Source organism: Scylla paramamosain, chromosome 12 (genome assembly GCF_035594125.1).
Source record: "Scylla paramamosain isolate STU-SP2022 chromosome 12, ASM3559412v1, whole genome shotgun sequence".
NCBI classification, from domain to species: Eukaryota; Metazoa; Arthropoda; class Malacostraca; order Decapoda; family Portunidae; genus Scylla; species Scylla paramamosain.
Window position 1 is genome coordinate 17,871,263 of NC_087162.1, and position 12,203 is coordinate 17,883,465.

The 12,203-nt window shown below is 36.0% G+C and overlaps 1 protein-coding gene and 1 long non-coding RNA gene across 4 annotated transcripts in view; one reads left to right on the top strand and one right to left on the bottom strand.

The window, feature by feature from the left end:
- The window catches only part of LOC135105794 (rab3 GTPase-activating protein non-catalytic subunit-like), a 67,369-nt gene extending 66,059 nt beyond the window's left edge, over window positions 1-1,310 (top strand). For all 3 annotated transcript variants that reach the window (XM_064014328.1, XM_064014330.1, XM_064014327.1), the window contains exon 26: window positions 425-1,310. In XM_064014328.1, coding sequence (XP_063870398.1) covers window positions 425-595 — 171 coding nt within the window. In that variant the 3' untranslated portion in view covers window positions 596-1,310. The remainder of the gene's footprint in view (window positions 1-424) is intronic.
- LOC135105796 (uncharacterized) overlaps window positions 1-12,203 on the bottom strand; it is a 20,435-nt gene continuing 8,232 nt past the window's right edge. Inside the window, exon 2 of the long non-coding RNA XR_010271009.1 lies at window positions 1-608. This is a non-coding gene — a long non-coding RNA (uncharacterized LOC135105796). The remainder of the gene's footprint in view (window positions 609-12,203) is intronic.

A 12,203-nucleotide genomic window follows, 5' to 3' on the forward strand; every position in this document is an offset into this window, starting at 1 on the left:
TACAATACTTTATGTTTAATTGGTAGACATACAAAGACATTGTCAAAAAGATGAAAACAAAACCAGAATGCATAAGCCAATTAGCAGGTGAGACATCTCCCAGTAAATCTTACTATATATATGTGCCTTTCAGTGACAAGAGATAATTTGCTACTCTTTATTAACAAATATTTTTCTAGATCATCAGCTGCAGAAGTTAATGTCAAGAATTAATTTGCTACTCTGTTACCAAATATTTTTCTAGGTTATCAGCTGCACAAGTTAAAAATCATATGTACCTAATAGGTCATTCTCCTGTCTATTTTTAACTATATTACATTACCTTTACTTAACTGTGTTAGGTTTACTGGCACAAGTTTCCTGTATATTTGTGAATCTCAGAACTTTAGATTTGATTGTGTATTTACAAAAACATTCCCACCAGGACTCAGGAAGCTTGCGGTGTACAGGAGTATCTCTGAAGCAGAGTCTGGAGCTGCTGAATCATGCTTTGCACTTGCTGGTTGAGGGATCTCAGGAGTACCGAATGGCCACTGCCCTCCACCAGACCTTCTCAGCTTTCATTCAGGATGAGGAGGCTGATTTACCCACCTAGCAGAACCTGTAAACTGTAGCATTTAATATTGTTATTTATGTTATTGGAGTTCAGTATATACTAATGTTAGAAAATAATGGGAAAATGTCTATTTAGTATAGAAATAAAAAGAAACCTTGTATAAAAATCAAAGGCAGCCTTGAAGATACAGGGCCCTTTAATTGCTTTACTCTAATTTTCTTGTTAAGAGTTCAGCAATATGGTTAGCAAATGAAAAGCAGGCATAAACAAAATAAAAATACATAATTGTAATACACGCACTACTTTTTCTGATTTATTTGTAATGGTTGTCAAAATCAGAATCATTCATTTCATTTCAAGGTTTGGTATAATGTCTCTTGAAAGCTACAAGAACCACACCAAGATGACAAATCATCTTTTTATCTCTCCACAAGTATGAATAGTCAAATCTTGTGTATATTCAACATATTATTTCCCTCCTTTCTAAAATATGTTATTGCATAAAAAGATATTTAATAGCTTTTATATGAAGTCTTGTAATAAAGGTTAGTGTATACTGAATAAACATACCTTTCATTATGGATATGGTCCAGGATCATTTTTTTTTTTTTGCCATAATTTTTCAAAGTAACATTAATTCTAACATTTTGTGCCTCCTGCTGGAGAAGACTTGTTTTGATTAAATACATATAAAGCTTTAATTAGTAATATGTACATTTTTTAAATAATTGCCACAATATATAGGATTTATAAATTTGTCTTTTCCTACATTCCTTAGCTTTTTAAAACCTCTGTTCATCAGTATACCTAATCATTTTCATGGGTGTTCTTGAGAATTCCTTGAAGGCCTATTCACATATCCCCATTCTTTACACAATATTTTTTTTCTTGGCCCTTCAACCTTTTTTTTTTTTAGTATGTATTCTACATAGTACAGGTTGACCATCTGTACTTCAGCATCCTTGGTTCTAGAGCCATCCTGAATTAGCTGTTTCCCAGCTAATTCAGCTGAGGTTCAACCCTTAACACCTCTAATACACCTGGAGTCTAACATGTTCTCAGGCCCCTGCACTCTAGGTTGCTTCATGTTGCCACCGGTTTGCCACAAAAAGATAAGTGGAGGGTGTTGCATCTATCAGACTTTGTCTGAATGGATACACATGCAAGATATACAAAATAACTTCTAGATGTTTACATATCCTCTTCTCAATATAGTGTGTAAAACAGCAGTACTGTCCTACAATTGTAGTGCCATCTGCAACCACATACAGAGACCTAATCAAATGTTCACAACATGTTTAAAAAATAAAGAATATAGCCAGGTAAAAATATGCCAGATTAAATGATGTTGAAGTACTGATTGTCAACATGTACTATATTGTCATTTTGTATGAAATCATTGTCTAGCATCTGCAACATTTGCCATATTATTTTGCTTACTTGTTCAATCAAAAATTATTGAAGAAAAAATGTTTAGGTTCAATGAGAACTGCTGGGTTCTTGGGTTCTGTATAGTAAAACACATCCATTAAACTATACTAACAATATTAATGTAACAGATATAAGAAAAGATAGAACGGAAAATCATAATGATTTACCATAATGAATATATGGATACAGTACATTATACAATTACAATGTTTGAATCATGAAACAACTGAGCTCACTTGTATAAGTGACTTTTGTTTGATTAGCTGCTAAAGTAGCCAAAGTTTGGCTGATGAGCAACTGTGTCAAAAGAACAGCAGAAGAGATGATCAACATTTATTTTTGGTCATTGATTAATGTGTCTTATATTTACATTTATTCATTCTTATGTTGTGAATTTATTATTTATGAATTTATTATTTATCATATAAAACATGTCACACATTATTTTTTATCCATAAAACATTGGAAAAAGTTACTTTGCTAAATGAATTTAAACCAAACTTAACTTTCAATTCAGGGGATGTAAGATATATAAGACAACTTGTAGATGTTTTAATATTCTCTTCTCAATATAGTGTGTGCAACAGCGGTACCCTGCTACAATTGTAGCATGGCCCTAACCTTCTGGAACAGTAACCTTGTAGGAAACCAACCCTCACGGCAAATAGTGTGACTTGCACAGCTGAGACTGATGCACAGCAGTGTGACTTGCATGGAAGAGAGACTGACACAGCAGTTGGTATGACTTAAGAGTGCCCAGGATGAGTGTTAGGCTGCATCTGTCTTCTAAAAATTTGCCAGCATTCTTCAGCTTTGTGTGCAGTGCAAAAAAAGAAAAAAATAAATAAATAAAAAAAAAAATAAATAAATAAATAAACAAAATAAATAAATAAAATAAATAAAACAAATAAAATAAATAAATAAATAAATAAATGATACATAAATACTGTATCAAAGCTACAAATATAAAACACTGGGTAATGGTAAAATATAACACCCTTGAAAGTAGTTTAACATGAACTACAGTAACAGTAAGAAAAGGATCTGTGCCTGCTCCTAAAACAGGTGCAACCTTAAAGAATTGCTGATATTCGTCTCACTACAAAAAAAAAAAAAAAAAAAAAAAAAAAATCAAATGTAGTTCTGAGAGAGAGAGAGAGAGAGAGAGAGAGAGAGAGAGAGAGAGAGAGAAAGAGAGAGAGAGAGAGAGGTAGTAGTAGTAGTAGTAGTAGTAGTAGTGTGTGTGTGTGTGTGTGTGTATTTACCTAGTTGTAATTTACAGAGGCTGATTTATGCTTGTGTGGTCCCATTTTTTCCTTAAAGTTGTGCACACTTGTTGCTGATACTACATCCTCATTTAACCTGTTCCAAACTTCTAATTTCTCTGTGGGAACTATGTTTCCTTGTTATTCAAACATCTTCCTTTTCTTATTTTTTTGGTGTGGCTTGATGTGTATCTGGTATTTTCTACTTCTCTTAGCAGTAGTTTCTCATTATCAATTTCTTCCACTTCATTCCACAATTTATAAATCAGTATTAAATCTCCCCCTTCTCTTTTTTGTTCCAATGTTGGCAGATTAATTTCCTTTAACCTGTCTTCATATGTTAATTCTTCCAGTTCTGGAACCATCTTCGTTACCATCCTTTGTATCCTTTCTAGTTTTTTTACATGTTTCTTCTTGTGGGAAGACCACACTGATTCAGCATATTCCAGCTTTGGTCTAATCATAGTGGTAATTATCTTTCTCATCATATTTTTATCCATGTAGTGGAATGCTGTTCCAATATTCCTCACCATTCTATATGTATCTCTGAATATCTTTTCTACATGTTTCTCCAACTGTTGACTATCCTGTACTATCACTCCCAGATCTTTCTCTTCTTGTACTTTTATTATTTCTTCATTTTCCATTTTATATGTCCATTTTGGTCTCTTCACTTTTTTCCATTTCCATTACATGACATTTTCCACATTAAATTCCATCTCCCATTTTTTTTTACTCCAGTCCCAGATTTTATTCAAATCCTCTTGTAGAATTTCAGTCTTTGTTGTTTCTTATATGTCTGTAATTTTGCATTGTCTGCAAACAAACTCGTGTAACTCTTTACTCCTTCAGACATATCACTTATGTAGATCAGGAAAAGTATTGGTGCTAGCACTGATCCTTGTGGTACTCCACTATCTACTTTTCTCCATTTTGGTTTTACATCTTTTACTAACGTTCTCATTTCTCTTCCCTTTAAGTAGCTTTCCATTCAGTTTTTTATTTTTCCATTTAATCCTCCTACATTTTCTAGCTTTCATAGTAGCATGCTGTAGGGAACTTTGTCAAAAGTTTTTTATTAGATCTAAATCCACACAGTCTGTCTATTATCTATCCCTCTCCTGTGTTATATCAGTCACTCTTGAATAGAAGCTCATCAAATTTGTTACACATGATTGTTTATGTCTAAAGCCATACTGTTTTTCTGATATTATATCATGTTTTTCTAGAAATTTTGTCTACTGCTTCTGTATCACTTTTTCACAGATCTTACATACTATGCTGGTCCTTGATACTGGTCTATAGTTTAGTGGTTCTTCTTTCTTTCCACATTCATAAATTGGCATTATGTCTGCTCTCTTCCAGTTGATAATGAGTACTTTATTATGACATATACTGGTTTAATTGTTTCCTGCATTCTTTCAAAATGAGACCTAATACTCCATCTGGTCCTGTTGCTTTCCTCTCTTCCAGTTCCTCCATCATTTTATAAACTTCTTTGATTACTGTAATTTCCCACACTTGCTTTTTTGTCTTCTTATCTTATTGTTTTTTAAATTCTAATTCTTCTGTGAAAACTTGCTGGAAATTTTTGTTTAGCAATTCATTCATGTCTTTTGGGTTTTCATGTTTCATTTCCATCCTTCAACCTTTCTAGCTTTTCTTTTAATTTAATTTTTCCATTTATGAATCTGTAGAACAGCTTTAGTTCATCCTTGCACTTTTCAACTATATCTTTTCATATCCTTTCTCTTCCTCTCTCCTTATTTTCACATATTCATTTCTCGCTATCTTAAAGTCTATTTTTTTTGGTTTTGATTCCTTATCATTTTTTATCCATGCTTCATCTTTTTTTCTTTGCTTTTGCACATCTTGTGTTGAATCACACCTTTTTTTCCTTTTTCTTTAAGTTTGTATAGTGGGACATATTTATTCATTCCATAGAAATGTCATACTTATCTTGCACATCATTTGCTCTTTTCAGCTTTCCCCAGTCCATTTCTTCACAGAATATCTTAAGATAATTTATATTCACTTTCTCATAGTTTCTCCTGTTCTCTTTGTATGCTTCATCCTCTTCATCAACATTATTATCAGTTTCTATTTCTATGATATCATTACATGGTCACTTTTCCCATGGGGCACACACACATCTTAATTCTTTAGTTAGATCGATTCCTTTCATTAATATTAGGTTAAATCTTGTTGGTTCGTCATCTCTCCTATATCTTGTGTTTTCAGTCACCCATTGTATCATTGTATTTTCCATAGTCAGCTTCAAAAATCTTTCTTCCCATGCAGCCTCATTTCCTCCTGCCTCAAACATTTCCTAATTTATTTCTTTACAATTGAAGTCACCAACCAATAATACTCTTTCATTACTTTTGATTATTTTACTGAAACAATGGAGGGTATCTCCTGTTATTTTCTGTCTTCCTTGCTCTAAGAATTTGTCTTGGGTTGGTACGTAGGTTGTTATTACCATCAGTATTTCTCCATTATTATCCTCCAAGTTAACACTCAATATTTCTGATTTTTCTTCCCCATGTTTCACTATTTTAGTTTTGACTTTATTTCTTGTCATTACCATTACACTTCCTCCTCCTTTACCAATCATGTCTCTTCTCCACATATTGTAGTTATTGTTAATGACAATCTGATTTTCTTTTTTTTTTTCTTAGCTTTGTTTCTGTTAAACACACCACCTTCAGATTCTTTTCTTTTAGATAGTCTTATAATTCCGGTGTTCTGTGTAGCAGTCTGTCTATGTTGGTATACATCATATTCAGTCCCTTATTTTTATTATTTTTGTTTTATTTTCATTTATTCTTTTTCCTCTGTATGCCATTTCTTCACTCTGTCTCCCAAAATGCTTCCAAAAAAAATTATTTTTTTCTTCTGTTCTTGATTAATTTTTCCCTTTAGCCTCTTCGTACATTTCTTTATTTTTTTTCCGTTCTTCACTTCTGTTTTTCTTAATGTACGTATCTTTGCAACCTTCCACTTTTCTTAGTTTGCATGATCTTTCTAGTATCTCTTCTGCTGCTTGTTGTGATTTTAGTCTTATTTTCATGGGTTTAGTTTTGCCTTCCAGATAAGGTCCCAATTAAACAACTTCCATTTCTTCCTTGAATTTAGTGTCATCTTCATCATTTAGGTTCAACAAATACTTTAGTTTTTGTTTCTTCTTTCTCTCCTTTCAGTTTGTAAGTTATATTTTTCTCCTTTACTCCATAGATTATAACACTTTTCTTCTTATCTGCTGCATCTCCTACCAGATCTTTGTTTTTCAGTGCCTTCATCACTTCCTTTTCTACATTTCCATTTTTTTTCTTTCAGTTGCTTTTCAATTATTTCCTTGAAGTCAACATTTGGTTTATCATTTTTTATTTTCCAGCCTTTCATTTCATCTAAGACTCCCTCTCTCACCCTCTTCTCATCCTTCACTAGTTCTGCTTTCAAATCTTTATTTTTTTCATAATTTTTCTTTAATGTCATTTTGTAATTCTTCATTTTTCTTAATAATGTGCTATTCTCTCACTCCATTTCCTCTAGTTGAGGTTTCAGTTTGAATAGTTCACTATCTTTTTTTCAAGGTTCTTCTGTTTATTCTGAATGGTTTTTACCACTTGCAACACTACTTCCATCTCCTTTTTCTGCTGTTCTGCGTCACTTTCCACTTTCCTTAGTCTCATTTTCAGAAACCCTATCTCACTTTCAATATTGGTCATTTTTCAATAAATCCATTGAAGTTCATTTCACTTGTCAGAGTCTGATAAGTTGGCCATCTTTGTTTTGAAACTTGGGGCAGTCAGCTGGAACCCTGAAAACTACAACACTGTTTCCTCACCTACAGGTGTGTGTGTGTGTGTGTGTGTGTGTGTGTGTGTATTTATCTAGTTGTATTGTACAGGATGGGAACTATGCTTGTGGTGTCCTGTCTTTGTATCTCTTAGTGTCTAATATGGTCTTAAAATTGTGTACTATCTTTGCATACACAACCACTTCATCCAGTCCATTCCATATATCCACTACTCTGTGGGGGAAGCTGTTTAAATTTCTTTTATAATTCTTTTTTGAGTATCCTTCCATGTCCTCTTGCATCCCATTTCAGCAAATCTTCCCTATCAGGAACCTCCATGTTCCTCGTGATTCTATAGATGGTTAACAAGTCACCTCTTTCTCTTTGTTCTAGCATTGGCAAGTCTAGTCTTGACAGTCTTCGGGTGCTAATTCAGATAGAGTTGGGGCTAAAATTTTGTTTTTGCCCTTTGGATTCTTTCAAGCTTTTTGTTCTTTTCTGTACTAGGTGACCACAGTATCACTGCATATTTTAGTATTGGTCTCATCAGGGTGACTAATTTTTTTTTACCATTTCCTCACTCATATATGTAAATGCCACTCTAATGTTTCTCAATAAGTTGTAGGCTTCCCAACAATTTTATTAATTTGCTTATCAGTGACATGTCATCTGTAATAAATACTCTTAGGTCTTTTTTATTTTGCTTTCTTTACTTCCCTTTCTTCAAGTTTATATTACCTTGTTGCTCTGTTTTTGCTCTTTCCAAACTCCATTATGCTGCACTTCTTGATGTTAAAGTCCATTTACCATTTTTGGCTCCATTCCCAGAATTTGTCAAGATCTTGTTGCAATATTCAACGTATGCAATATATGCAATATTTCTGCACTTACTTTTCTCGATAGTTTTGCATCATCAGCAAAGAAACTCATATAACTGTCTATACCCTCATCCATATATATATATATATATATATATATATATATATATATATATATATATATATATATATATATATATATATATATATATATATATATATATATATATATATATAATGTAAGAGCCGTACGACGCTTATTAATGTATTGCACTGGAGGTGACTGAAACAAGCTGTACAGTACATGCTCTTTGTATTCTGAAGCAGTCAAACCTGTGAATTAACATATTATCACTAATACTAAGAATAACACAAAAGAGTACATCAATAGATAAAACAGGTATTGCAGTACATCAGTGTCATGACACTTCACTCCGTCAATTCTGTATCATGCATGAGTCAATACAGAGTTACCTACGCTTAAGTGGGTTCAGTCGGTTCTACAGATGAACACCACCAGCACAAACACAGCAAGTTGCCCTTTCGTGTGCGTGATCTGATGTACGTCATTATATTACGTTAAGTGGAATTATATTAACACACATCACTAAATCCTCACAATTACCTAAGTATCTAATTAGTGTAAGTAGTTACATTAATTATGTTGACAAACATCATTAAATCCTCATGGTTACATAAGTACCTGTTATCTAATACTATGATGAAATACATACACAGTGTGGGGAACAGGCGTCCTCTTGGTTGTATGCAAGAGATTACACTTGGGGATTCACCGGGGTGAGAAATCAGGGATTTACTCTCCGTGCCTCCCGAGACATGTCTGACGTGTAGGCATGACTGTGGTGAAGTGGCTTTGGAGACACTGCTGGGCCCCTACAGCCTATGATGTTCATTATGCTATAGGTATGTTATCAACACTCATGTCATAACAACCAACCCTTCGGCGAGAGAAATAGCTGAGAGGGGAAGTTCAATGTGTCCCCTCAGGCCTACATTCCCCTCTCACTCTGTTGTGCTGGTGCGTAGGCGTGCCATACACTGCTCATGTATAACAACCAGTTGCTACAAATAATATAACACTAACAAATAAAGCATAAAATGTCACATTACAATGTACGTATGTGCGTATCTCTAGCCATCATGTAAGTTGTACATACACAGCGGCTACAATATATATATATATATATATATATATATATATATATATATATATATATATATATATATATATATATATATATATATATATATATATATATATATCAAACATAATTGTAACATATTGCTGTAATAGTACTCCTGCAATCCCATCATCATTGTGGGCAACCTCAACCAAAACCTTGAAACAAGATTATTTGAAGAATTTCTCACTTTATATGACCTCACCAACCATGTGACATTCCTAACACACATCTTTGTGTCCTTTCTTGATCCAGTCGTCAGCAATCTACCAGAAACTGCCATGGGATCCTCTGATCACTTGGCAGTCCTCAGCACAATAATCGTCGCTGCAGTGAGGGATGCCTCCATGAAGCATATCAACTGGCTGTTGGGGAATGTCAATTGGGAAGGGTTTCAGGAAGCACTGTGCCAAACCCCTGGTATGGCATCCTCTCAGGTGATGTAAATACCCAGGTGGATGGTTTCACTAGTACAACTCATTTGCTTCAAAGCAAGTACATCCCCAGCAATCCCTTCACTGTCAAACCATTTGACCAACCATGGTTTGGGTATGATTGCAGAATGACAGCCAACAACAAAAGCAAGGAGCAAAAGGAGATGCTACAGACACCACCTGACAAGCCGACAAACAGCACAAGGAAGCCTGTGATAACATGCAGTGGGTTCAGCAACTGGCTCAGCAACGGTGGCAGGACAAGCTGAGGAACAAACTCTGGCTGCTCTGTGGTTATCAAATCTTGGTGGGCTGCCCTTAAGGAACACCAAGGCCTTGCACCTGACAACCACATATCACCACTCAACAGTGCTGATGGCTCAGTAGCCACTCAGGGCTACAAGAAGGCTGAGGTGTTGGCAGCTCACTTCTCAGGGAAAAAGTCATCTTCCTCCTGCCGAGCTACATCTTACAAATGCAACACTTGGTAACATCAAAGTAACTCCTGACAATGTGAAGCACCAACTCCCAATGCTTGACCTCAATAAGGCCCTGGGACCAAATGGCGTCTCCCCCCACATCCTAAAAAAAAAAACTGTGCTGCCCAGCGAGCTGCTCCAGTCATCTCCATCTTCTAGTGCTGCCTCAGCACTGATAAGTTCCCCTCCCAATGGAAGGGTGAGAGTAGCAGCCATCCACAAAAGGTGAAGCAGACAGAGCCAGGGAACTACAGGCCTATATATGTCTTGTCTCTCCATGAGAGAGAGAGAGAGAGAGAGAGAGAGAGAGAGAGAGAGAGAGAGAGAGAGAGAGAGAGAGAGAGAGAGAGAGAGAGAGAGAGAGAGAGAGAGAGACTGATTGATTGATTGACTTTATTGTTGCAGTAAAAAATACAACAAAGGAGGAAGACGGGTCCTGCCGGCCTTCCCCTGAACAAGAGGCAAATATACAGGGATCAGATGTACATCACATTACAAAATTGCACATACACATTCATACACATATACATACACATACATAAATATACATACATATACAAAGGTACACATACATACATACACATACATGTACATATACATATACACACACATACATACACATACAAATATACATACTTACACATACACATACATACATACATACATACATATATACACACACATACATTTATTTAGATACATACATACGTACACATACACATACATACATACACACATAGACATACATACATATACACATACACATGCACTTACGTATATTAGATCTGTATATACAAAAGGGGGTACGTGTACACAAGCACATAGGAGGAGGCAGTAGACACCTGCCGAAACGATAATTACTCCCAGTGAGGTCTAAAGCACTGTTCAGGGGGTGCTGTGAACTTATCATTAAACCCAGCTGTGACCTCACTGAACGTTTCCCTTTGTGTCTCACAACACAAGAGGGCAGTCACAGCCTGCCCTCTAAAGACAACTCTCTTCCTCCACACAAAACTACAAGCACATAATAACACACACACCCTTCACTCAAAAATTTTAAAATCATCATGGCGACTCCTACACCAGCCTCGGAGTCCCCAGGTCGGACTGCCTTTCTGTCGACGACCCTAAGTGTCTTGACACCCCTCTCAACTTTTTCTTCATTAACTTCTGCAACATTCGCGGTCTAAGATCTAATTTTCAATCTGTAGAACAACACCTCCCCTCTTCTAAACCTCATCTTCTTTTCCTCACTGAAACTCAGGTGTCTGAGGCAACTGACAGTAGCCCCTTTTCTGTTCCCTCCTACTTTCTCTATCCTCATTTTCGATCCAAAGCTGGATGCTGCGTTTATGTGCGCAATGACTTAACCTGCTCTCGTGCCCACGCTCTTGAATCTTCCGAGTTTTCCACCACCTGGCTACGACTACAGAGTCACTCTCAAACTAAATTTATCTGTGCTGTATACCTCTCACCTAACTCCTCTGACTATAAAAAATTCTTTGACTATTTAACTTCCAAAGTGGAGCACATTCTGACCCACTTCCCTTTTTGCAGAGATCTCCATTCTTGGAGACATCAATGTTCACCACCAGCTTTGGCTTTCCTCTCCCTTCACTGACCATCCTGGTGAACTAGCCTTCAACTTTGCTATCCTCCACGACCTAGAGCAACTGGTGCAACACCCTACTCGTATTCCTGACCGTCTTGGAGATACGTCTAACATTCTTGACCTTTTCCTGATCTCTAATCCTTCTGCTTATGCTGTCATCCTTTCTTCTCCATTGGGCTCCTCTGATCACAATCTCATATCTGTATCTTGTCCTATCGCTCCAATCCCTCCTCAGGATTCCCCTAAACGAAGGTGCCTCTGGCGTTTTGCCTCTGCTAGTTGGGAGGACCTGAGGAGGTATTTTGCTGATTTTCCTTGGAATGACTACTGCTTCCGTGTCAGACAGGTCTTTGTGTGCTGAGCGCATAACAGAGGTGATAGTGTCTGGCATGGAGGCGTACATTGCTCACTCTTTTTCTCGTCCTAAACCTTCTACACCTTGGTTTAACACAGCTTGTTCTCGTGCTATACATGATAGAGAGGTTGCCCACAAAAGGTACTTAAGCCTTCCATCACTAGAATATCATGCACTTTATATTTCTGCCCGGAACCATGCCAAGTCTATTCTCCAACTAGCCAAAAACTCCTTCATTAACAGAAAGTG